At 40.7% G+C, this 27,470-nt stretch overlaps 1 protein-coding gene across 5 annotated transcripts; it reads left to right on the top strand.

Annotated features, from left to right (window-relative positions):
* The first annotated feature begins 67 nt into the window (after positions 1-67).
* On the top strand, positions 68-27,470 carry KLHL15 (kelch like family member 15). Of its 5 annotated transcripts, none has more exons than XM_082759477.1 (5): positions 68-192; positions 1,715-1,792; positions 2,274-2,370; positions 11,919-12,630; positions 20,714-27,470. In XM_082759477.1, the coding sequence occupies exons 4-5, from the start codon at positions 11,926-11,928 to the stop codon at positions 21,821-21,823; spliced, it is 1,815 nt and encodes a 604-aa protein (XP_082615603.1). In that variant the 5' UTR covers positions 68-192; positions 1,715-1,792; positions 2,274-2,370; positions 11,919-11,925; the 3' UTR covers positions 21,824-27,470. The 5 variants fall into 5 exon arrangements, with proteins under 5 accessions (XP_082615603.1, XP_082615604.1, XP_082615602.1 ...); XM_082759476.1 differs by lacking the exon at positions 68-192 and adding an exon at positions 324-366; XM_082759478.1 differs by lacking the exons at positions 68-192; positions 1,715-1,792 and adding an exon at positions 312-366.

The raw sequence follows: 27,470 nt of genomic DNA, 5'->3' as shown, positions 1-27,470 counted from the left end.
GCCGTGGCTTGCGGCGCGGCGGGGCGGGCGGCGGCGGCGGCGCGGAGAGGGAGCGGCTCAGGCACGGCGCGGGGCAGCCCCGCGGAAGGCCCCCGCCGCCCTGCCGCCGGGTGATGCAACCCGGCCCCGCGTGCGGCAGCGCCGCCGGGGCGCGGAGGGCCTCGCGCATGCGCGGGGCGGGAGGGCCGCCGGGTAACGGTCGCGGGCTGAGGGGGAAGGGGAGGGGAGGCGGGGGCGGGGCGGTGCTGAGGTAACGGCCGCCCTAACGGCCGCCGCGGGGATCGGGTGTCGCCGTGGGATGCGGGGGGGGGGGGGGGTGAAGGCGTCCGCGGCGGTCACCGCGCGTCCAGCGGCCCGGAGATGGAGGTGTGTGTGTGTGGGGGGGGAGGGGGCGGCGCGGCGCGAGGCGGCGGGGGGGCGGGCCGCCTGCCCGTGTGCGCGCCCAGCGCCGCGGCTGTAACGGCTGTAACGGCTGTAACGGCTTTAAAAATGTCACCGCCAGCGGCCCGGTGATCTCCGCTGGCCGCCAGCCTGGCGCGGTTGCGAATGACAGCCCGCTTGTTCCCTCGCTGCTGGCTTCTGGAGGCGGAGTGCTGCAGGGGACAGATATAGGGCCCTGCCCCAAGACATGAGCTCTTCTTTTACACCAAACAGCCCCCAAGCCCCCCCCCTCCAAATGCATGCTGTGTTCAGCAACGTAACGTGTTTACAACATAAACGTGTTAAGAATGGAATAAAACCCCTGATCGGTGCTGACAGCCATTTTAGAGACCTAACAGAGACTAAATGCCAAATTCACAGCCCTCCCCCGTGGGGAATTGAATTGACTTCTCCATGGGAACTTTTTAAAGGCCTAGGGGAGGTTGCTACTCTAATAGGATTTCTTCAGTGATCAGAGCAACTGGTTTCACAATGAGTAACCACTGTCAGATGCATCCACATTCATCAACAGTGGTTTTGCTTACTGGAAAATGTGGAGGTTCCCAGATTTTGCCCAGCTAGCTGTTCGGGTGAAAACAATGGGTCTCAGGCACACAGCGCACATGTGATTAAAACGCGATGATGGAAATCTGTACAAAACTGGTATGCCTGGTTTAACAACGCGCGTAACCTCCCACTTTCACAAATGCTATTCCCATACTTCCCTGCTACAAGATCCAGGAGTGACTCCTGCTGTATATACCCGTAGCAAATACATTGCCAGCATTCTTGCTTTGAAGAAAAGAATACAAGAATGTGGCAAGAAACCGTACGGTGATGATGTTGCCAGTGACAAAATGTATTATGTCTTGCAGCCCAGTAATTCTGCACAAAAATAAAACACGTTTGCATTTCTAGTCTTTCATCAGGCCGCATGATGTTTTACATAAGAATTGTAAATATCTTGCTTTTGGGAGAAACAATATATGGTTATGACAGATAGACAAATTATAGTGAGAGCGCGATGTGGTACTTGAATGTAGTTGCCTCGACATTGGGCATGAAAATGAGCTGAAAATACTAGACTCTACAGTTACTTAGTTATATATTTATGCAATAATGCAGTGCAGTATAAAATTACAGAAACAGCTTTTGTCACGTTTGCAGCAATCTTTAGAAATGATTTAATCCCTGCCAAGAATTCTGCCAGGAATGGGAAAAAATCCACAAACGGTTGCGCCTACTTTAAACAACGAAATGCTACATTTTGCATATTCTGATGTTTTGTTACTAGGGTTCACCGTATTTGCGAATATGTGTAGTGTGAAGAAAAATGAAAGTCTAAAGACTGCAAATGTCTAATCAAAACAAGGTAAAAACGTTTCTAGGAACTGTCAAATATATGATACGTGCATGCTTAAATTTAATGTCTAAATTATAGAAATGGAATAGCGAACTGCATACTCATAAAACTCAAAAACTTAAGTCCAGAATTATATTAATTTCAATAGTCTCAGTTAAGGCAATGGTAACTACTTAATAACCGAGGTTGTACAGATACCTACATGAGAGGAGTCAACCTAAATCTCTATGTAAATTAGTATTAATTAAGGTAGTATTGACCCTACTCGTTGCTGTCTGAGGCCCAAATTTAAGAGTCTCACATTTTTAGTTAGGAGACTGAAGCATTATTAACAAGTTATGGCTTTTACAGTGGAGGTAAATTGTCTGATGTGGAGGAGGAGTGTTTTTTTTGTTAATACTCTTTAATACTTTAATACATGCTTTAATAATGATGAGAACAAGTATGTAAAAATGGCTGGCTTGCTTTGTTTGTTTTTTTTTTTTGCCAGGTTTGAGGTCCATTTCTATGGCAGTGTATAGGAGAGACCCGAAGATCATCTCACACCTCAGCTTGCCACAAACTGCAAACAGCAAAATGACAGTCAGGTAAAACCAAAACAGCCCTGCTAGCTTTTTACACCCTCCCTGAACTATGAAGGCCAAAAGTCTGAAGAGGGCAGAGGGATGCGTGGTGTTTCAGTTGTGTGGTTTCTGCATGTGTGGAACGTATTCTGTAGTGATTCTCCCTGTCAAAGCACGAGATATGAGCGGTGTGGTACGTGCTTGATGCAGCAGAGGACACAGCCTGTGAATAAGGGAGAGCCTGCCTTTCGGAGGCTGAGGAGGCAGGAATGGTAGCAGCTTTGGGATAGCGGGTGTGTAAAAGTTGGTTGTCTCACCGTAACTGCACAAGTAACAGGTTTTGAAACTGTGACCGGGGAAATGGGGCAAATTTACTGCGTGAGTAAGCGCGTGAGGAGGAACGGTATGAAGTTGGCTGAGCAGAGAGAGGTCAGGTCACTGGTTCGAGGGAGTGAATGGGAGCGGGTTGTTTGCAGCATGGAGTAAGTAGGCCATGAGGGAGCAGCAGGAGGTCAGTTGGACAGAGCGGGAAGAGCAGCGGGAAGTCTTTTGTGAAGCTGAGCACGGAGTAACTAGTTGATTGTGTGAAGCTGTGAGAGGTGGGATAGACGCTCAGGTCGGGGAGGCAGTTCTGGAGGAGCTGCGCTGCTGTTTTATTCATCGAGAGTGGCTGAAAATTGGCACGCAGGGGATGGGAACAGCAGTACGCACGGGGAGGATGGCAGCGGGCGTGCAGCCTGTTACAGCGGGGAAGGCTGGGTTTGCTTTCGGCCTCGAACAGCAAAGCAAGGAGGTGAAGGCCGGGCCACGGCAAAGCCCCGTGCAGCCGGCGGGGCTGCCCGTGCCGAGCTGTGCTCAGCCTGCAGCTCCCGCAGCCGGCCAGCTGCGAGGGGGAGGAGTTGCGCCAGCTCCGCCGAGGGCTCGCAGCCGCTCGCAGCGCGCTCCGGTAGCGCATCCCCGCCGGGAGCCGCCCGGCCGTGCCCCGGGGGCCGCCGCCAGGCTGGCGAGCCGCGGGGCCGGCCCGAGGCGCGGAGCCCCCGCAGGTGGCTGCCGGCGGGCGGGGAGCCGAGCAGATGACGCTCCTGGGCACGGCTCTCCCGATCCCCAGCGGCCGGCGGCCGCTGCTCGCCCCCGGTAAGCGAGAGAGCGGCGTCGCAGGGGCCCGGCCCGGGGAGGCGCCGGCTCGCGGGGCGGGGGAGCGGCGGCCGCCCTGCGGCGCCCGGGGCGCGGCCCCTCCCGCGGGCTGCCCGCCGGGCCCGCAGGTGGCGGCGGAAGTGACGGGCGGCGGGGGGCCCCGCGGCGGGGGAGCATGGCGCCGGGCAGCCCGGAGCGCCCCTGGCCGGGCGGAGCGGGGAGGAGGGAGCTCGGGGTCCCCCCTTCTTCCTCCTCTTCCTCCTCCTCCGCCGCCGCCTCCCGGCTTCGCCTCAGCCCTCGCCCCTCTCCCCAGCCCCCCGGCGCGGCCCGCCGCTCCCGCCGCCTCCGGCTGTATGGTAGGCGGAGGGCACCCTCTCCTCTCCGCCGGTTCTGCGGGAGGAGCCGCGTCTTCAGCGCCGCTGCCGCCCAGAGGTAGGCGAAGCCGCCAGCCGCGCCGCTGCCGGCAGCTCCGCCGAGGGCGGCCCGGGCCCCCTCGCCTCACCCGGCCTCCGGGGCCCTCCTCCTCCGCTCCGCCCGCGGAGCCCGGCCGAGGCGGCGAGCTCCGTGCCTACGGCCGCAGGGGAGGGGGCGGCGGCACGGCTGGGCCGCGGCGGGCTGCCGGGAGAGCGGGGACCCCCAGCGCGGCGCTGCGGGCCCCGGCGGCCCGTTTGGACCCGCCGGCCCTCCTGCCCCGTTGGTCGGGGCCGCTCAGCCGTGTGGGACGCGTCGGTAGGAGAGCTGAAGTAGGTCAGCCAAGCGCCTGCCACAGGAAAGGGCTACTTTGCGATCGGCGGCGTTAGAAAAAATAGTGGTTACTGGTAGCGGGAGTAGCCTGCCACTCAGGATTGGTACTGGGGCTTCGACCCGTTTTAAACGTCACTTAAAAACTTGAAGTCTTTTTCATTCCTTTAAATGAAGAATAGGGGAACCATAAAGCTGTTACCCGATAAAAAGGCAGAGCTGCTGAAGCGTGGTGTCCTGTTGACTTGTTTGTTGTGTCATATACTTGTTCCTAAGACGTAACCCAGCCCTTTCACCACCATCACCCCAGTTCACACTTGGATCCCCTTGGCATACCACCATGCGTCAACATCCTTTCTGTGTTTTTTCCTTCCAACACCTAGCCAATGTGTCCTAGCCAATGTGTTTAATTTCTACCACATGTCCTATAAGCTTTCCTACCGTCACTCATCTCCTTTCACTTTCCTTAATTATATCCTGTAGCTGGTTTGGATCTACACGTGCTGATCTGCCTTTCAGCAGGCGAAGCAAAACAGATAAGTTGAGCTCATGCTGGAGGTAGCACTGGGTCTTTTTGTTTGAGTAGCTGCCAATTTGGTGCTGATTTGGAGAAGTTTGAGACTTCTGTCCTGACAAATTAAGTTGGCACTTGACAGTGGGGTCAAAAGCTGTGCATCTTGGACAAAGGGCACAATCTCATCATTCTTATTTTCTCAGAGGACTACTAAAAAGCACAGCTGAGTTAGCAATAAATTTACTGATGATAACAAACAAGTCGATGAGTTTTAAGAAGTAGTTAAGATATCCTAAATTTAATTAAAAATAATTTTTATGAAGTAGTAACTTACAGCTCATTACCTTTTATTATGCTAAAATTATATGTAATAAGAGCCTAAACACTTTGCTGTAAACATGTAGGATTAGATTTTGGTGACTGAGTAGGAAATACTTAATTTTATATTTTCCTGTATAAAATACACTGTGATGATGTTCATAGTATGTTGACAATGAGAAAATCACTGGTCAATATCATTCTGACATTTGATACAATAATCATTATATAAATTACAAATACATAAATAATGTTGACACTTAAGGTAGGGCGGTCCTTCTTTGAGAGCAGTGGCAATTCGGTTTTCATCCCTGCCATCATTTAAGTCTTACATATTAGTGTTACAAGTTTTTCTTGTTAGAGATGATTCTCATTCTTATGGCTCTATTAGAAATATTTTAGACTGCATGTCTAACATCATGTTAGACATCATGTCTGACATCAGTAAACGTAGCTGGAACAGCATTGGGCTGTGCTTGTCCTTAGCTCTGGTGCATGTTGTTTATAAAGGTGTAGCTGCAGTGATAGTTTAGCCAAATGGTTTAAAAATCTCTCGATGTCTGCGAGGTGCAATTACGTCATCTGCTTAATGGGCAAACTATGCAAAACTAACATATATGTCATTAATATTAATTCATGGGACAGAAACTGAGTTTAGATTCAGTCAGGCGAGGTTAAACTGGTCAGGCAACTGCAGCAGCTTAATATGTCTGGCAGTCTTAAAAACTTGTCAAGCATCCGCTTTCACCAGACACCTGTTGATTATCATCCTAAAGCTTGATTTAAGGGCTCATCCGGTGAGCATATTATTCTTCTCTGGTTGTTAGCATTGTAAAATGCGAAGTTTCTGACAAAATCTGTTAGTATTTGTGTAAATTGACTGTATGTGATACCTACATTCTTCAATAGAACCATTTAGTTTTAAAGACTATTTTTTGTGTGTGCATTTGGATTCTTCAGTGCAGAAAGACTAAACTGGGTTGTAATGCTGTTTTTTAGGAACAGAAAGCAATGTGAGTCGAGAACCTTATCCATTATGAGTACATATATCTAAGAGCAGCGACACATCTGCTTTGGGTTAGACGTTTTTTCAAAACAAAAGGCTCCCAGTCCTGTACGCTGTGGTTGAAGCACATTTCCAGTATGACGTATAAGCATGCAGAGCTGAGACGATCCATATGTCATTTAAGTATGTTTGGTTATAACTAGTTCTGATGACACTTCTAGCTTAGCCATGATGACCTCACAGGCAACTGATCTGCTGCAGAAATGCTGCTGTTGAAAGCTGCTGTGGATTGCTTGGAGATAGCAACACAGGTAGAGACTGTCGGTGTCTGATGTATGCCCCTAAAAGAAAAGCCTTGTGCAGTGGCTAGTTTTCAAGAGTACCCAAGTGTTAGCTTCTGAAGTTCTGGCAGCGTTGTTCCTTTGGCTCTGTGACTGTTAAGCCTACAGCTCTTCACTTCTGAAGTTAACTGGATGCTTCTGGAATTCTCACCTCGGGCTGGGTGAAGTCCTCAGCATGAACTGCCAGATAATGCTGAGAGGTTTAAGAAAAGTTGTTCCAAAATTTAGGATTATAAAAGATTTTACACATACAAAAATTTAATGTGCTTCTTTGTTTCCTGCATCTCCAATTATTCCGGCAACGGAAAGTTTTGATATCCACTGTTACTGATCCTTCTCACTTTTATATAATTCCTTCCATTGCACTTAGTGGGGAGCTGTGAGGAAAAATGGTGGTTTAGACAAAGTTTGGTGGGTTTAGTGTCAAACCATATAAATAGAGGCCTAATTTGGGGGATAAATTATACCGTATAAACATGTTTATACACTCATTACCTATCTGCATTCAAAGGCCCAGTTTTTCAGTGACCAGTGTATACAACTGAAAGTTTTGCTTGTAAGTAGTCTATTTTCACATATATGTATAAAATCTGACTATGGAGAAATGTTGCCTTAGTGCAGGACAGTGTTGGTTTAAGTAAAGTTAGTGTGAAAGAGTGCTCCTCAAAGCAGTTTTTGCTATGTGCTGTGCTATATAAAGCGTACAGACTGGCTTTAAAATTTAGGTTTAAATGCATGCATTGGACAGATGAAAGGAATGGGATAGATTGAACAGATTTCTGTTTTTTAAGCTCTGTTTTAGTACTTTATGTTACCAAAACACAGCTATACATGTATATGTCTTGTGAAATATCTTTTTGTGTAACCTGGAGATGGTGTTCTATTATGTGAAAAAATGTGGTTCAGCTGTGTTCACATAGATGCTTTCTTAGAATTTCTCTGAGGTAGGTAGAATGAACAAGGTAGTTCATCTGAAGCTTGCTAGTTCTGTCTCAGCATCACAAATGAGTAATTAAGGAACAGCAGGAAAGGAAAGCAGAAATTTGCCTTTCAGATGCTGTTCCTGATCATGTCAGTGCTTTACTGGGACAATACATTTCTATCCCTAGAAAGTGCACACAGAGTTCTGTATTAAATACAGATGCTTCTTTTTAGGGTGCTTTTTTTTCAGGAAGTACTGCTTTTGGATAGATATTGAAATCAAGAAGGGCGTAAGCCACGAATAAGTATTCCATAACTTCCTTCTCAGTAGCCTGTGCATTTAGCCTCCATTTCTTCTACTTGTGACTAAAAGCCTCAGACCCTGAGGAAAGAAGGTTCTCCTTGTTCGGCAAGAAAAAGCAGTCTGGAGCAGGCTTTTCAGACATTTATTACAACTGCAGAATAAAGATGAGAAATCAATGTTCCAAGAAAGAGCTTTTACAGTCGCAGCAGAGTAGACTGTAATGCATTATGTGCTGAAAGAGGAAGAAATGTCAGGAAAAGCTAACAAGGTTGAGCATATTTGTCTTGTTTTGTTTTTTTTTTCAGCAGAGAATCTTACTTCCTGTGCTGCATTACACTGATCAGCTCTGTTATGCGCAGGACAATGCAGAATGTCAGCTTTAGGGGGTTTTTCCCTTTATTGTTTATACGTTGGAATTTTTTGTTCCATTTTCGTACAGATCACTGTAGGCTACATGTCTTCTGTCAAATCAAGTGTGCTATTGTGATTTGCATGGGTGGAAAAAAATCTACCTCTGAATTTTGCATTTTTATTGAAAGTAAGAAAAAATTGTTACGTTATTGTCTTCTGGGAAATAAGCTGCAGCATTTGAATAGTGCATAGAATTACATCGAAGATTGCAAGTGTCTGCGTGGGAGGAATAGGATAGCTGTGCTTTAGAAAAATGACTTCCTTTGAGAGTATTTTGTATTGCTTTTTTAATGTTTGAGCTACCATGTTGCTGTTTGCTTTTGACTTGGAATACTGGCTATAGCAATGGAGATTTTTACCAGTTGGTCATAATATGCGTTTAACTTTTACTCTTTCAGTCTCTGCTGAAGACTTTATAGAAAACTATTTTAACCCCTTGTTAAAGTATATTCAATGGCCAATATAATTTCGAGTTTTAAAGAAAATTGTGACTTCTGATATCGTGTATGGCTTTGTACTGGAAAAAGAGTATTTACTCCTTTTGTTTAATAGAGGGAGATGAGTAGTCTTCTCCTTGTTACTCGTAAAATTCTGAGGCTTCTTTAGATGAGGTTTTAGTGAAGTCTTATTTGTGTGTCTTCCTAAGACATCCATTAAATGCAGTGTGATGTTTGGGAGGAAGCATTTTGAGGTTGAAAATTGTAGACTTGCTAAAAATAATGTAAGCAGAGATATGAAAAGAAGGATTAAGTGACTTAAAACATCACATTCTCTGAAACATTCTGAAATAATAATTTCAGAGTGTTGACTACCTTGTTACCGTTGAGTTTTATGGCTGACTTCTTGTTTTTATACATATATTTTTTACCAAATAACTACCTTGAGGGAGATGTGAAAATTGGAACCTATTAGGCACTTCCTCATGCAGTTTTTTTTTTTAATGCCTTTTGGTGATTCCTACCACCTTACTTTTTGATAGATACAAATTTGAATTGTAATAGTTTATTTCTGATTTTTTTCTTTTTACTATTGTTTAATCAAATTTAAAAAAAAAATAATTAAAGCAATTGCTATAAAAACACCTTGATCACAGAATCAAGGGATGGCTGAGGTTGGAAGAGACCTCTGGAGAGGTTGTCTGGTCCAATCCCCCTGCTCAAGCAGGGCCTTCCACAGTCAGTTGCCTAGATCACTGTCTGATGCTGGGTTTTGGATATCGTGACTTTATTTATCAAGATCATTAAAAAGATCACCCGACTTGCTCCTCTGGAGTTGGTGCATTTACCTTCTGGGATTTGTCTCTCTTTATCTTTGCTTGCTGACTTTTCCTTTTTGTTGCTTTGAGGGTGATGAGAGCACCCTTTTAAAATCCCCGAGTTCCTCTCGTTTACAGAGTATGTATAATGTAATTATCTTTCTCAAATTAAGGGCAAAGGCCCCCAACATGTCTTACTGGTGTTGTTCCTATGTGGTCTTTATGTATGCAGTAACATATGTATGGTTTTGAAGAAACCCCTTCCACAAGATTGTCACCTGTGTGATGGGAAATCCCATTGTTTTCAGATTATTATATGTTGCTTCAGTCACCTGGGGAATGTTCCTTCTCTTGTGACTTTTTTGTCCTTTTATATATATATATGTGTGTGTGTGTGCGTGTATATATATATATATATATATTTATTCTTCTGTTATTCTGTTCATGTCTCACATTTGCAGATGTCAACTGTCCTTCTGTCCTGTCATCTCCATTCACCTTGGAGTTGAAGCTGAGGTGTATGCCTTAGTTATCTCCTAAAGAAATGTAGCTAACCCAGCTTTGCTGCCTTAGAATCCTACTAACCTTTGAACCCTGTGGCCAGTTTCAAACCCGATGGAGAGGCAGTTGTATATACAAGTTGCTCTATATTTTGTGAAAATGGGGAGCCCATTTAAAGCTTGTTTAAAGTAACCATGAAGTTTCATAAAGAGAGAAGAATTTAGTGTGAGCTCAGCTACTGTTAGACATCAGAGAACTGGAGGTGGACAGGGAGGTGTTACAAGTGCTCTAATGAAAGAAAAAAAAATCTAATATTAGTGCTTGTCTTTTATTTGATATCACAGTTCCTATTGGAAAGCAAATTACTGAAGCCAGGTTTTATGTTTCTTCTTCTGTTTGTTGCTTCTTTTTGAGATGGTAAGGGTTAGAAGAGTAATTCTATCCTTTCCTGCTTTTATACAAGAATTATCAACAGCTAAGCGGAAAATATTTGATGATGATTTACCTTTCTGGAGTTTACCTTTCATGGATACTGGATCACCGGAAAGTATTTGGGTTGTCAGCTTTGTTCCCTTGCTGCTGCTCTAACTTTGAGGAATTTGAATTTTGCTTTTAGGCCTTAATTTGCCTGAATTGCTCCTGGCCTTAACTCTATTCTATGATTGTCAGCAGGCTTCAACAGTGTGGGAGTGGTGCCAATTCCACAAGGCGCGGCTACAAACACCCACACACCACTGTAGTTTTGTGTAGACAAAGAAAATCTCAGGTTTTGTTTCCCAGAATGGGTGTGGATGAGTTAAGGAGAGGAGGTGGTTATCTGTTCATGGAGCCTCATAAAATACATTGCCGATAGAATGGCAGCAGTCAGGATGCTGTGCTTGGGGTGCAACGTGCTAACTGCTCTCTGAAGTTGTGAAACCTTGGCCAACCTGGTCGCTCTCTGGTTCTGTTTTTCCCCATGGTTTATTTTCTACCAGGCTTAAGAGCTGAATGGGTTTTCCAGAGCAGTCCAATGAGCAGCAGAAGTGGCACAAAGTAGGCAGGCAGCAGAAGCTTAGATTCCAGGTTGAGGACAGAGGGAGAGTGGAGCACACTATTGCCCTGTGAGTAGTGATAAATTGTTAGGTTGGTTCAAGCTGTTTAACGGAACTGCACCCTAGCTAGACCCCAGGAAGGTGAGCAAGATTTTGACAAATTCTTGGATTTTGAGTACTTTTTTATACTGCTTTTTACTGGTTATTAATCTTCCTTAACTTTTACAGGGCAAGATGCTGCTAGTCTTTATTTTCTTTTTGACTTAATTGTGGTTGACCCTAGCTTGCACAGAAGTAGCACTTTAAAAAGCAGTTAAGCTTCACTAAACCCAGTAGATAGAATATTATTTATTGTGACTTGATCCTGTCAGTGCTTCCTGTGGCCTTTAGTATTTTGTAGTTTATGAATCTCATTATGTAAATAATTCTGAGAATGAGAAACAAGAGGGAAGGTTAGACTATATTGTTGTGGGACAAATGAGACACAGAAAACCTAAGTAGTATCTTCGAATGCAAAATGTTTCATTTCCCAGAAATAACTTTTGAGTAAATTGATGTACATTTTTAAGGAGGGTAATTTTATTTATTTATTTTTTTTTTTATGTTACACCTCGTACAGTTCTTTTACAGCTTGGTTCTGAAGTTAAGGAAGTTCCACTTCCTTTCTGAAACCTTTCATATTCAAGAGTGTGTTTCATTGCTCTCCTGAGATACCTTCTTTAGAAAGACTGGGGGGGGAGGGGAAGGAGGGAGAACAATGGTGAGCTTTTTGGTATTGTATATTCATTATCTGACCACTAGGTAGTGTGGAGTGAGGAATTACTTTGGTATTATTGCATAGTTGTTCTTGTTCGTCATCCTTTCTTTAAAAGGAGAATATTTGGGGGCGAAAAGTATTTAAATTTTGAGTCTTAAGTTGTTTTTTCAGTTAATTTCTCAGCTGAAGATAAAAACCAAAAGGATGGGGAAGACTTTTAAGTCTTAGTGAAAGCAACTTCAGTTAGGATTTATCTGGTCAGGAAGAGTTTGTGATGTGCTCATTACTAGAAATAAAAATTTATTTTTATTTTTGTGTTTATTTTTTTCCCCCAGGTGATTCATGGCAGGGGACGTGGAAGGGTTTAGCTCCTCCATCCATGACACCAGTGTCTCTGCTGGATTCAGAGCACTGTATGAGGAGGGATTGCTTCTTGATGTCACACTTGTCATTGAAGACCACCAATTTCAGGCCCATAAAGCACTGCTTGCCACCCAGAGTGATTACTTCAGGATTATGTTCACAGCTGACATGCGGGAACGAGATCAGGACAAAATCCATTTGAAAGGTCTGACAGCTACAGGCTTCAGTCATGTCCTCCAGTTCATGTACTATGGAACTATTGAACTGAGTATGAACACTGTTCATGAAATCCTTCAGGCTGCCATGTATGTCCAGCTTATAGAGGTGGTAAAATTTTGCTGCTCTTTTCTCTTAGCTAAGATCTGCTTAGAAAACTGTGCAGAAATTATGAGACTCCTGGATGATTTTGGTGTAAACATCGAAGGAGTCAGGGAAAAATTGGACTCCTTTCTGCTAGAGAATTTTGTGCCACTCATGTCCAGACCTGACTTCCTTTCGTATCTGAGCTTTGAGAAGCTCATGTCTTACTTGGATAATGATCATCTGAGCAGGTTTCCAGAGATAGAGCTGTATGAAGCTGTTCAGGCCTGGCTGCGCCATGATAGAAGACGCTGGAGGCATACGGACACCATCATTCAGAACATCAGGTTTTGTTTGATGACACCATCCAGTGTTTTTGAGAAGGTTGGTGCATTTGAAAAGCAATAGACAGGATTCATCATTTAGCTAGGGCAGCATGCCATTAAATAGGTAAGATTCCCAGTGCTGTTAGGAGGAACAAAAATACGCCATTTATTTTTCTAGTATACCTGTAGAAGATAATCAGATGACAATACTTTAAGATGTTTATTAGACAATAGTATGTACAGTGGCTGGAGAACAGGTAGGTTTACAGTACATGTGTTTTAAGTGATTTCATATGGAAAGGATGTTTTAAAACAAGGTCACCTGTATCAAGTTTTATTTTAATCATTCTTGTTTTCTACAAGTTGCTTCTTGCTTTCCAGAGATTTTGGGACTGCACGTGTTATATAGGGCATATGTCATGACAAATGTTACCAATATAATCAAAGCATTCTGACTGTGGAGTTTGTGTGTTTTAAGTACTTTTTTAAAAATTCGAATTGTTTACAAATGAAAAGTGTCATCTGCTGTTAAATCTGCAGGGTGTTTTTGTTGTTATTGTATCTTCAGTACTTGTGCTGTTACACAGAAGTTGGAACTAAGTCCCTGTCCCTCAAAGTTACACGTGCAATTGATTTGATACAAGGCAAATAATGCAACCAAAAGTGATTGACAGTGTGAAACATAATGACCTCGAATATCAGAGGAATCTTTGTAATAGGTGATCTAAAATTTATCTGATGACTGTGTATGTTGAGAGGTTAAAAAAGAGAACTTGCTTTTTCCACTGTTCTGTTGAAGAATAGACAAAAAATGTTGTTCTTTAGTTCCTGATAATCTCAGGAATATTTATTGTCAACAGTAGAGAGCTACAAAGCTCATAATCAGCTCTCTTACAGGCTAGTAGCAGTAAAGGTATTCAAGTTAAGAGTTACTTAATTTGTGCTATTTTGTTTTAACTATGTTATTAATTTTGTGCGATCAGACGAACTTTAATTTGTATGTTTTTCACCTCCTAATGAATTAATAGGATTTAAGGCCCTGTATTGGGCCTTAAATGGGTTGGTTTTTTGTGTGTGAATTGAGTAGAGAACTTAATACATAAAATATATTGGTGATCCTGTATTAGCCTGTGGACATAAAATAAATCTAATTACCTAGAATTGTTTCAGAACACTAATGGAATGTTTATATTGGGTTAAAATGTTTCCAGCTAGTAAGAGCTGGATTCTGCAAGATACCATGTGGTGCCTTGTTTTTTATAAAGCTTTTACCTTTTTATGTAATTTAAGCCTTTCAGTAGGAAAACTGTTAGGATTCACCAGGTATTCTTAAAGTCAATTTAATAGGTTAAGATTCATGTGGAAGAGGCTTCAGCTCTTTGAGTTTTTGGGATAGAAGTTCAAGAATCAAGCTGTCTCCCATGAAATTTCTGCAAGCGCAAGTGAAAAGTGTGTGTTGATTTTTAGGGTTATATTCAGGTGTAACTTCTGAAGTTGGTTTTGATATCACTGATATCTGTCCTGCATACACGGCTTTTCATGGTTTCTCTTGGCAGCTACCAAACAGATAGAACTTAAGGAGAGATGCTGTTTTCAGTGCCCCGGGTTATATACCCACAGGTGAAAGCCGTATCTGTGAATGCCCTACCCATAACTGTATGTGGCAACGGAGAGACGCCAGTGCACTTTCTACAGGGACACAGTGCTATGTTCAGCACAGGGAAGCACAGCTAAATATGCATGTCATTCGTCACTGCAGCTAGAAATGTATTTGTCTTTTGACCTGCTAGAGAGCACTGAGTAATCCAACATGACAAGTGACAAAGGACATCTGCAGCTGAAGCCAATGTAAAAACAAACAAACAAACAAACGTTTTTTTTTAAATAAAATAACATGTCAGTTAACTGTTCTGACAGTAACTTGAGGAAAACCTGCTACTGTGTGTGGAAGGGGGAAGATATTGATTACTCTGCTTTCCTGAAGATCAAAAATCAGACAAGAATTCCTCCTTCTGAAGCCAGCGCATGGTAAACTCCTGCATAAATGTACCAAATACAGTCTGAGGCTGACTCTTACGGTTCAGCAAGCTCAGAATTCACAATACACTCACTGACATGTCATATGTACTCTTATGTAACCTTTCTAACAGGCATTTCTGAGATGCCTGTCATTATAGTACATAAATAACTTACATAATTTTGCAAGTTGCAGTAAGGATACTTTTTGCCTCTTAGGCCATTGTGTTTCTTACAGCGTTTTTAAAAAGAGATTTACAATCTGAGTGGGATGCCTTGTCTTTTTAAAAAGGAATCGATGAGTGACTGAGTTAATACCTCACGACTGACATGCATTTGGGATGCACAAGAGAAGGTGTGGTTTGTTTGCTTGCTCTAAACGGTTCTGGAAGAGCTGCCTCTAAAGTAGGAATAGGTACTTTGTTGTTTGGCTCTTAAAATAGATGTATGAGGAAAATGGAAGGATAAATATAAGGATTTGGGGAAATTGTTGGAAAAGGAAAGGTTCATGACTGAGAAGCACAAGTTCCATTAAACATTACATTTGCCTTTATTTTAAACCTACCCATAACTCTTGTAAGTCTTAAGGCAAACTGAGTTTTTCTCTGTTACTGTATGCAACCATGTTATGCTTTCCCTTCATATTTGATTTCGATCTGTGTACTGCTCAGATGTAAATGTTTCAAAAACCTCTGTCCTTAAATCATGGAAGTTTTTTGAAATAACTATATTTTAGAGTGTGTTACGACTAGTCCGTGCTGATTTATAAATTCTGAATTTAAATCAGAAGCTTACTAATCACTAGGTACCTCAATTTGTACTTTAGAGATACGATGAAAAGCACATTAGTTAGTCCATGTTTGAGTATGTGCTTTTCTATATCTAGCAAATGATTGCTTTTGAGAAGATGGCATTATAATGTTGTCATTGTGATTTTTGTCTTTGATAAATGTATCTGTCTATATTTTTTTTCCTCACCTCCATATCTAGTAAATTACACATCAATATTTTCTACATATTTCATATGCTGAGGTGTCTAGTGGATAAGGTTAGTGGTTCCCACTTCTCTTAAATAGGTGCTGCACATGATATTTTTCTGTCTGAAGGTTATCTCTGACTTGGATAGACTTGCTAGCAGTATTTATGTGCTGAACACCTCAATTCTGGCATATAGATTTCTGGTTCTATAGGAGAGTTCTTGCAATTAGATTCTAGCTTGGCTGTGATCATTTTTCTTGCTGCTCCTTTTTTTTTTTTTTTTTTTTTTTTTTAACTGGGGAGACACTCTGAGAGCACTGTTCTTGCTGCACAGTCTTTTTGTCTTTTTACAGCTAGGCTGAAAAGCACTACGTGATTTGTAGCACTCGCAGAACAGCCCTTCAAAGTCCTATGCAGTTTTCACACTGGCCATGGGCTGTAACGAAGTAATCACCCATGCTAGAGAAAGGGAAAGTTAAGTACAGCAATTTACCTAGTGTCATGTATGCTGATGTTGGGTTGCAAAGTAATTTTGGTTGCTGCCCTTTTAGAGACATACATGTAACTTTTTAAATTTGACTGAATTTTGACTTGGAGTAAGCGTGCCAGAAATTTAATCATGTTTGTTGACAGGCTTGTAATCGTGTTTAGAATATGGCCAGAGATAAGGAGATGTGAAAATAATATGAATTATAGCAGAGTTGGTGGATCTTTTGTTTTGAGTCAGCCTAATCTCTAGTCAAATCTTGATTATTTTTTTTTTTATTTTTGCAAGTAAAAGGTGGAGTTAGCTCTAGAAATCTGATACATCTTCTTTGGAAAGACTTAGCATAGCTTCTGCGTGCCTGGAAGTTGAGTTTGAGTTGCTTCACTTACACATTCAGAATTAGCAATTTTAAAAAACTCAGGAACAATTTTATGACCTTTGAAATAGTTTTCTGCTTATGTGGCTAGAAATTGTGGAGTTTTTTATGAGCCATCCAAATCTTTCAGAGTTTTTACCAGTCCTACAGAAGGAACTATGCTAATATCTACCTCAGATAATCACATGTTAAGAATTAGTTACTGAGTTTACAAATAAGAGATGTTTATTTTGGCCACTTCAAAAGCAGCTTTTCTATATATATATATATATATATATTTTTGTAAGCTTTTTACTAAAAGACCAAGTAAGAAAAATACAAATAGAGCAAAAGTGGTAAATGGCTGCTGAAAAAAAAAAGCTATGCTTTGAAGGCAGACTACTGTTAAAGGAAATTTACCCTGCACTTCATTATCTTCCCTTCTACTTATTGATTTCCTTAATTGTTAGAGGGGAAAAATAAGACTGACATAGCACGGGGTTTATCTGATCCTTTATAGGGCTCGCTTTTCAGACTAGATACTCTAATGTAAAGGCATATATTTTGGGTTTATTTCTTCTCAGAATACAGTTAGAAAAATTATTTAACTTGCATGCATTGTGATTCTGCAGGAAAATAGTCAGTGATGAATAGTTGCTTTATTTTGGAGAATCAGAGCTCTTTACTGAGTATCTCATGGATTCAAATTGAAGAAGAGAAAATGCATTCCAGCTCCAATTTACTATGCCTGGAAGGATGGTGACAATTTTGGTAAAGTTTTGGTGATGGCTGTGGAGGTGAATGGCTTTTAATTATTTTCTTCATCTTTTCTATGGAATGAAACACTTCATTTTGTTCACGCTGTTTTCTGACTGTGTACCTAGAAGTCTGTCTGTGAACCACTGTAACTAGTAGATGGTGCGATGACGTACTTCTCCTGTGGTTCTTTGGGTAGCTATGTCCCAATATTAATCCTGTATCCTAGCAGAACCTCTAAGAAGGTTTTGTCTGGAAAACTGAAGAATAATACTGGAAACAATGCAAAAAAAACCACAGGAGGGAAGACTTATCACCTGGATTAAATTTCATTTTTATAATAAGACTGGTGTTGGTGAGGAAGTCTGAATCAAGCTTTCTGTGAGACCCTCCAGCAAGAGAACAGAAAGTCTCTCTAAATTCTGGGAATGCTGTGAAGCACTTAACATTTTTATTATCACTACAGCGCTGATGATATACTTCTTACCATGCACGTTTGTTTTACTTCAAATTCATCACAGTTAGTGTACATCTCCATCTGTACATGTCCCACACAAGCTTTGAACATTCTCTTTAATTTTATATTATATGTTGGTAACTAAGTGCATGTTCTTTCTAGATCTTCTCCATTTGAACTTAACAGAAAAATATGGTCTGCTATTAAGCACTTAGATATTTGTTGGACAACTACTTTTTCTACTTCTAGCCTACTTCTGAACACTGAGGGATTTCCATTAGCATATTTTTGGTATCAGACAGTAGTTCGCACAACAGGCTTGTTGTGGGCCATGCTTGTAATTTACTGAAACTAAAACATATACAACTTTCTGTTGTATTTTAACCACTAAACACATACATTTTAATGCTTGCTTCCCTTTTTGATTATACACGCAAGTAATTAAAGGTATTATAAAATTATTCCAAAGTGTAGGTGTATGGGAAGTTTTCCTTACTATGATCTGGATAGGACTTTCAAGTAATTCCAGATCTCACACAGATGAACACAGGTGAATGTGAAAGTGGGCCACCTGTCCTACAGTTGCCTTGCCTTTGTTCATACCAAGCAAGCGTGAACAGTCTCTACTTGTTTCTGTAGACACATCCCAACATTCATCTTAAACCATCATTTGAGCCTTAGGAGAAGTACTGTTCCTATATGGCTGAGGTGGTGCTGGTGAAAGGTGGAAGGCTAGCAACACTGATGTTTTTCCCCACCAGCAAAGTCTAGGAAGCCTCCAAGTACCTTTTCTTACTGGTGTATAGAGAAACAGCGTACCACCCTAGTTTTTGTTTCTGAATATTGTAAGAATTCCCAGTGCTTACATATTTTCTTCTGTTTAAGATTGTCTGTGTAGCTAATCAGACATAGGTCAGTCTGAGAGGTTCGTTTATAACTGGTGGTTATGTTTGCTTCTTGATGTCTTTCTTACTGGTTTAAGGTAAGAGGTTGAAGCTTTGCTTTGATGTTAGTGCCCTTATCAAGAAAAGTAGTGATAAACTACTGAGAGATGGGCTCCTTGGCCTTGAGAGGCTGTCTCTGAAATAAGATAGATCCCTCATTTCTTTTCGTGTACTCTCATGGTGTGAGGTTTAGGCTGTCTAAATAAAGGAGTAGAGTGACGAGGATATATGAAGCTTATGCCAGTTTCCAGCTGGCATTTCCATTTCTAGGTCTAAAGACAGAATCGTAAAGACAGACGGATGAGGAAAGAAACAACACCTCCCTTCTCAGCCAGCCTTTGATGGCATGCTTGTTTTATGCACGTTGATCTTCCATAATCATCTAAGAAAGCTTCAGATGCACATAGGTGGAACAAAAATCGTCTGTCTTTTTGCTTAATTCCAGAAATGACTGCTCCAGTTTGGGTGCAAACAGTGTGAAATTGTAGTTTTGTTCTAGAATTTGAAAGTAACTTTTGAGGATACCCACCTTGTTTGTCATTTTTGTTTTACTTATTTGTATTTAACTTACTGTTTATTTTATTTTATTTGAATCTTTAAGTCTACCTGTGGTTGGGATGTGGCTTGAAATGATTTTTTTGAAATGTTTATCTGATAGCAGAACATCATGGTTACTATGCAAGGAAGAGAAGCGATTAACAGAAAGCTAATGTAATTTGCATAGTCCTTGTTTATGGAGCTATTTTATTCACAAGGTATAAACAATAGTTGTTTCAAAACTGCTTTTCATATATGTGAAAACTCGTTCACACCATAAACACTTACCTAAGTGGTGCTCTGGGCTTTTGCCTCCTGGGAGTAGGAAGAAGTGGGGGAACAGATGTTGAAATACAGTAGTTTCTGATGTTATTGTGTGGTTACCTTGAAATTTTGGAGCTACATGACCCTTTTTCAGAGCATTGCTCCTCCTTTTGGAGCTGGTAGGAACTAAAGGTGTTGAGCGTGTTAGAAAGCAATCCTTTTTATTATTATTTTTTTTTTTTGTGGAAGATACTTAGAGTTAGGATCGAATCTGATAGAGGATTTGTGGGTTAGGCAATATTTGGGAGTGTGGGGTTTTTTGTTTGTTTGTTTTGCTATGTTTTAGAGGTATAATTCAGAATGTTGCACAGAAAGAGTGAAGCCTCTTTGAAAAGAGTCACAGGGTGACTGAGGGCTTCCTGGAGTTACATAAATGAAAATGTTCAAATCAGATGATATGTTTTGGAATCATCTCCAGACCAGTTTCAGGAACTTAAAGGAGCTTAGATACTAGGTAGAGGCCTGGGAAGGTAAATTACAATCATTCTTTCAGAAAAACTGAGCAGAGAGAGCTCTTTTCAAATTGAGAGATGGCAGCAGGAAGGAGAGCTTCATGACTAGGCATCGATACAAAGGTTTTAAGGCTCACTGGGGAAGTGGTAGTTCAAACCTACATCTGCAATTTACCAGTAAAATGCACAAGCAAAAGAATATTTGTTGATATGTTTTCCTCTTGTGTTGAAGGTGTGTGTTAACCTGTGGAGATGCACAGAGGGGGAACTGTAAGGTAACCATGATGAAAAGTGGTTAGTGTGATCACATGCCCTGAAGGAAGGGGTTTTTGTACCTTCCCTTTCCACCACGATTAAATGGCCCTCTGAGCAGAGCCTTGTGTTTAGGAATACCTGCTTGTGCTCTGTGGTGAGAATTCATTAGAAATTAGTGTAAAGTGGGCACAGAATGGGTGTGTAGAATGTTTTTCAAAACTAGGACAGTGGTGCGCTTTTAATTTTGGCACTTCATTGATTAAGCAGAAGATGAATGAGCTTTTAGGGAGAAGGAATAATGATTTTTAAACTAGGGGACTTGAGTTGTGCATAATCCCTGCTTAAATTTTGCATGCGAGTATTCCACTGAAACTGTTAGCCACCGCTGTTAATTTCTCAAATGCCTTCTGGATTTTGGATAAGAGTGCATTAGCTTAACCTTCCCTACACAAATGCAATTGCTCTCGAGAATACCCGAATGAAACTAAGTAAAATAATCTTTTAATGACACATAGTCATTTAGATTTTCTGGAATGTTTCTCTTGGTCAGAATTTTAATATCTTTTAAATGTATTCATAGGTAAAAACATCAGAGTTTTATCGATACTCCCGGCAGCTGCGACATGAGGTTGACCAAGCCATGAATTACTTTCATAGCGTTCACCAACAGCCTTTGATGGAAATGAAATCGAACAAAATTCGTTCTGCCAAACCCCAGACTGCTGTATTTAGAGGAATGATAGGACACAGTATGGTAAACAGTAAAATTCTTCTCTTGCACAAACCGAGGGTCTGGTGGGAACTCGAGGGTCCTCAAGTACCTTTACGACCAGACTGCCTTGCCATTGTCAATAACTTTGTGTTCCTATTAGGTGGGGAAGAACTGGGGCCAGACGGTGAGTTTCATGCTTCATCCAAAGTGTTTAGATATGACCCAAGACAGAACACTTGGTTACGAATGGCAGACATGTCTGTCCCACGGTCTGAGTTTGCTGTTGGAGTGATTGGGAGGTATGTTTACGCGGTGGCTGGGAGAACCAGGGACGAAACGTTTTACTCAACCGAACGGTATGATATTACTGAAGACAAATGGGAGTTTGTGGATCCCTACCCAGTCAATAAGTACGGACACGAAGGGACTGTGCTTGGGAACAAGCTGTATATCACTGGTGGAATTACATCATCTTCAACCTCTAAGCAAGTGTGTGTGTTCGATCCCAGTAAAGAAGGGACAGTAGAGCAGCGAACGAGGAGAACTCAAGTGGTCACTAATTGTTGGGAGAACAAGTGCAAAATGAATTATGCGAGATGCTTTCACAAAATGATTTCTTATAATGGTAAGCTCTATGTCTTTGGTGGTGTCTGCGTGATTCTGAGGGCTTCCTTTGAGTCTCAAGGGTGTCCGTCTACAGAGGTTTACGACCCAGATGCTGATCAGTGGACTATACTGGCTTCTATGCCGATCGGTAGGAGTGGTCATGGTGTAGCTGTTCTGGACAAACAGATAATGGTTCTTGGAGGCCTTTGTTACAATGGTCATTACAGTGATTCGATTCTCACCTTTGATCCAGAGGAAAACAAATGGAAAGAAGATGAATACCCGAGGATGCCGTGTAAGCTGGATGGCTTACAAGTCTGCAGCTTGCACTTTCCTGAATATGTTTTGGAGCATGTTAGACGTTGCAGCTAAAAAGGAATGAACAACCCAGTGAAATTTGAAAAGCTGAACTCCTTTGTCAGAAAACACAAACCAGTTGAATTCCTTCAGAGACATTAGCTTGTCTATATGAACAACTGCTAAATGCTTCAGAGAAATGGGGATGTACAGGGAGAGTTCTTACCAAGTTTATTGGAAAAGTCAGTAGTTGGTCTGATATTGTAAAAGCTTTTTTTTAACAAACATAATTGTAAGTAGGAGAAAGAAAAATATATTTTTGGTTGTGTTTACTTTTTTTGATAGCATTTCATGTCCATAATACATTTTTTTTTTTCTTCTATGGCCATGATACCACACTGCTTCTGAAATCAATTGAATTTAACAAAATATTTGTGGAAAGAAGAGAAGAAAGACTTTATTCTCATTTTTTTTATTGAGCATCAAAGTAAAACTCATTAGCTATACTAGGTTACAACCAGGTTTAAAAGAAGAAATCTAAACCATTTTTGTGTTTTGTGTTGTCTTTGGATGCTTTTCCCATTAATTGCAAAGTATTCTCAAATCTGCTAGGTGTTTCTGTTTTCCCTTAAATACTTTCAGAATAATCCTGACCCCTTTGCATGGCTTTTTTCCTGGTTTTGTACAGTAGTACCAGTGAGTCTGCCAAAACGCAATTTACACGTTTTCTACAAAATTGAAAATGGAACTTTTTTTTATTCAAAACACTACTTCTGTGCTGCCTTTTATTGTCTGCATTGTGTTTGTTGGTGAGTAAGATATTTACACACACATGCATACACTGTAAAAAAAAATAAATAAATCTTTTCATGTGCAGCTATATTTTAACTAGTGCACAGAGTCAGCCATATCTGTTGAATTTAAGGTATAGTATTTTCCATTCATAAACTACATAATTCAAAGTTCTTAAGTAACTGGAGGCCTCATCTGGTATCAAATTCTCTTTAGCATATACTGATTGATTCAGTAACTTTAAAATCTTTATGTTGATTCTACATAATGAACTGTTAATAATTTGTTATTTTATAAATTATTTTTTAAAAGTAAACATATCTTACCTGAGTTTCTTTTATGTTTGAATGTGCTGCCCAGTCATCATTTTTATGAAAATGGAAAATGTAAGTAAGCAAATGCACAACGGCACGGCTTTGACCCACGGTTATTTTTGGAACTGGATGTACTTTGTTTATTCTCAGCAGTGACTTTGCTTGTACTCATGTTGGAGTGGTATAATCTTTCATTACTATTAATTTTTGAATTATCAGCTGCTGTGAACTACTGTGTTTTAAAAATCTGGAGCCTCGGTGGTTGGGTGGTCGGTAACATTTATGTTTCTTTTACAAAAAAATCCACAACAACCTTCATACCTATAGCTACTGACCTCAGAGTGCCTGAACTGAGTGAGCTGTGTGGTCCAAGCGGGCATTTAAAAAGTCCATCGTGTTAACTTGCCGATACTCAGACTACATGGGTAAGAATTATCTGTCAAGGCATAAATAATGATGAGTAATTATTTAATCCTCATTTTCTCTAATTACGTGAAAGTAGTTGCTTCTAGAATCTGAAGGAGAAATGTGTGGAAGTCAGAGGCTTAGTTCAGACATGTAGGGGCAAAATGCTGAAACATGCACCTGCATATTTTGTAAAATCTTACGCTACTGTGTTTTTCTTTAAGCAAGAGACTCTACTTCATATGCAGCAATGCAAGTCCACTTTATTCAGCATCTTCCAGTCAGAAATCACTGTAGAAAAGGAATGTACTGTACTCAGGGAGCTCAAAAGAATGCACTTACAGAGGGACCAAAATCACACAAAACGTCCTGTGTTAAAAATAACACCTACTTGCCTAAACTAAATCTGAAATCATCAATAGAAGTTAAAACAATGTCTAAAACTCCTTATCCATATACTTAACAATACCTTTGTAGCAGTTATGCTGGGTTCAGGTGTGAGGATCTGGAGCTACATGACAAGTCAGCAGGATCTTTTCCATAAAAATGATCTATTGATAGAGTATTCTCTTTCCATAAATTTTAACAGAAAGAGAGGATATATGCCATCATAGCTGTGGTGATCAGTTATCTATGTCAGTAGTGACTGGACCAAATATTGATATTCAGTCTTCTGATGCAGACTGGGGTTTGCAGTTATATTTAATTCTTTACTGAGTAAGAAATATAATTTAATAGTTTAACTTAAAGCCAACTTGGTTTACACTAAAACCTCAGTTTCACTATGAGATGTCCGTGTACATTGCCCCGCGTGGGCGCAGAGATACCTGATTCCAGGAGGTGCTGGCTGTGCGCAAGTAAAAAGGTTCTGCTGTACCTATCTCATAGGATACTAGGGCACAAGAAAAAAATACTTTTTTTTTTTTTTTTTCCTGTTCATAGTCTATTTCTACCAGCGTGTTTCTTAAGTGTATGGGGCAGCAAAAACCTAATCCTGCTCAAGTAAGCTTTAATGGACATAATGGGCATGGAGTACTTTACCAATCAGTCTGGGGAATGGATGTGGTTCTGGAAACCTGGTCTTCCATGTTTCAGGTGTACTAACTGCACATGGCTAAGACTCGATTAAAAATAAGGATGGAGGTGTCCCAAATAAAGTTTGCAGCTCTGCATTTAAGTACCTTCTTAGTTTTGTGGGCTAAGCAACTGCCAGTGAAGTCATTGGTGAGTATTGACACCGACCTGAACAACCAGATCATTTTTAGGTGCTCTGCTTTGAAGCAGATACAGTCTTCAGATGCCCAGTTCTGGAAGCCCTTGTTCAGGATTGTAACAGCAATTATTCCATGAGGTTTCAACTTGCACTGTTGGTTTCAGCTTCCCTGAAGTTGTGTTTCTGTCGAGAAGCTGGCTGCAATCTTCGAGCATTAGGAATGACTGGAATTTGCTTGGGTTTAGAACGTGTGTGGGTATGTAAGAATGTTATATTAATTTTGTAAACATTTCTACCATGCTTTTATTGTTTCAAACACAAAATATAAAATTAGCTTACATTCTCTTTTTTTCCACTGCAGTGGGAACTTCTGAGCCAGTCGTTTTTGTTATGTCCTGTCTCAGAGAGAGATTTTATTGAAAGTTTCTCTTTGTATTTTCTTTTAGTATTTAGCTCCAGATCATTTAATGTTTTTATTTAAACAAAATTAGTTTGGCTAAAAAGAATTGCTTATTGCTATCAATTTTTAAGTGTTATGAGTAAGTTAATATAAGGAGGGTTTTAAGACCATCTAAATGCCTCTCATTCATCAAGGGAAAGGTAAGTTACAGTGTTTGATCAGTAAGCTTGGGAGGTTCTTCAATTTCCTCCCCACCCTTAAAAGAATACCAGCAAATCTGATCTTACCTATATACTTAGAACTTAATGTATCACCTCCTTTTAAATAGCAAGTGTACTTGCCTTTAATTTCAAAGGTGGACATAGTGAGTTACAGCCTAGTTGATTCACATTTATACCAAAATGTATCAGCTCCTTGTCTTAATGTAGCACCTAGCTCCAGGAAGGAGGTTTGTTTCCAAATGAGCCAGAATGGACAAAATGTGTAGTGCTTCTGTGAGTTAAACACTGCCAGTTGCCATTCAGCATCCTGTCATGTTTGTTTTTACGGGACAGATTACTCTTTTCAAAGTACCCCACAAGGAAGAATTAGCTCATTTTTTTCCCCACAAAGTGTTGGCAGTAGTTTCATAGCGGGAGGTATGAGGTGGGGAAAAAACCCTTTTGAAATTCTTTCCTCATCGATTCAACCGGAGGAAGGCAGGACTTGATTTGACAAAGGGTCAGTGCTCTTTCCGAAAGCATCGCTAGCAAGAAGGGCTAGCAGCAGCATAGCAGGTACCTGACAGCCTGCTTTTGTGTTACCTTCTTTTGAAACATGGATGCCCTACTTTCTGCAGCATGACGGCGTCCTGCTGTACCTAGTTCTAAGGGGTTGGGACTTTAATATTGTGCTGCTCTCTAAGGCCTGCAGCTGTTTTTTCTTATGGACCTCCTGCCTTACAAACACAAGTGCTGCCTTTTTTTCCTGCTGATAATACAGTATTTGCATTGGGGATGAAGCACTGACGCTCAGGAAGCAAAAGATAATATTCAGCTGGCACAAATTATAGGAAGTTCAAAAAGAAAAACATTGTTTAACTCAATATGTCCATTCTTTTGCAAAATGAAGGCAAGCACTATGAGGAGATGCGAATGGCTCTTTAAAAATAAACTTCAAGCTTATGTCAGTTTTGTAAGTGGCAGTCTTTTTTAGAAATAATCCCATTTGTAGAGGTGCCTAGCCTTTTTAATGCATTTTTTCCATACAAAACTAAAGCAGTGAATTGGGCCCCTCGTTCTTTCAGCACTTCAAATGCGTCCTTCACGTATGTGAACAGTCCAATGTAAAGAAAACAGAACTGTGAGGTACTTCTAACCTAAAGACACAAATGTTATAAGCTGTGCTTAAGTATTTCCAGGGTTGGGTCATCAAAGAAAACATCCATGTTGTTCTTCATTTAATAGAAAAAAAAAAAAAAAAAGGTGAATTTAACTTGAATAAGCGTGGTCCATCACATGTGGCAGGGCTCACGGAAGGAATCTGGGAAAGAACAGAACTGGGAAGTACGCGTAACTCGTTTAAAACAAAGCTTGCCAGTGTCCTGTAGCTATCTTGTTGAGGTTTTAATGTTTGTAAAACAATCTGAAGCTGCTTAAAGTAAATACTAATGACTACTTCTGCATCTGTATTCTATTTTTGGAAGTTGATAAGCAACTTAGAATTTCCCTTTGTATGGATGAACTTCATAAAAGCATCGTCAGTGTGGCAGGTGGCAGAAAAACTGATGTTTTTTTTTTTTTGTGTACCGCTTTCCTGGATTTCTCTCTGCTATTTTTTTTTCCACTTCCCAGATTTCAATTGATGTTTATATAGTCTTTTAAAATAACTCTCAACGATCAAATATCTTTGGATTAATATCAAGTTGGTAGCTAGGGGAAAACCACTTCTATTTGCAGGCAGTAGTTTTTATTTATGGCTCTGGTAGAAAGCATTGGTGTAAGTCCAGGAAATCAGTGTTACGTAGGGCTGTAAGGCTATATGTAGGGGGCTTGTATTACCTCAGTGGAACCCACCTAACTTTCATGTCAGTTACGGGAACAGGTGGAGGGGAAGAGTGAGCTATGTTTTTTATTTTAAATATTTTCCCTATATATTGTTATTTTTTTAGATCTTTTAAAAATATATTATTATATGCTGAAGAATGCAATTCTGCTATAGTATCCCACTTGTTTCCAGTGTACGATATCAGATTGTTTGTATCGAGAGGAATGTATTTGATAAGTTAACAGGAAGAGTTATTTTCAGAGTCTGCCGCGTTTCTGTCTAGCAATTGGAAATACTTTTCCTATATAAAATTAAAATTATATATATATATATATATATATGACCTCATATGTACATTTGGATTAACTGTCTAATGACTACCCCAGGGCTGCTATAAACTCTGAATTATTTAAGAATTGCCTCTTTTAAACTGTTTAAAAAAAAAAAAAAAAAAATCTTGTATCTTTTTGGCAGAAGGTAATTTTCCCTAGCTATGGATACAGTACTTGCTCAGACTTGCATATGCGCTGTGTTTGGTTTTTAAACTGAAAAAAAAGATGTATAAAATGTGTA

This window comes from Aythya marila, assembly GCF_965140915.1.
Source record: "Aythya marila genome assembly, chromosome: 1".
NCBI lineage: Eukaryota > Metazoa > Chordata > Aves > Anseriformes > Anatidae > Aythya > Aythya marila.
Note: the sequence above shows the minus strand (reverse complement) of the source record. Positions and strands in the feature narration are given on the sequence as shown.

Excerpts from the sequence above, each read along its gene's own strand:
- KLHL15 (XM_082759477.1), top strand. The coding sequence starts at position 11,926 with ATGGCAGGGGACGTGGAAGGGTTTAGCTCCTCCATCCATGACACCAGT. Across the intron at positions 12,631-20,713 it reads CATCCAGTGTTTTTGAGAAG|GTAAAAACATCAGAGTTTTA; the intron begins GTTGGTGCATTT and ends ATGTATTCATAG.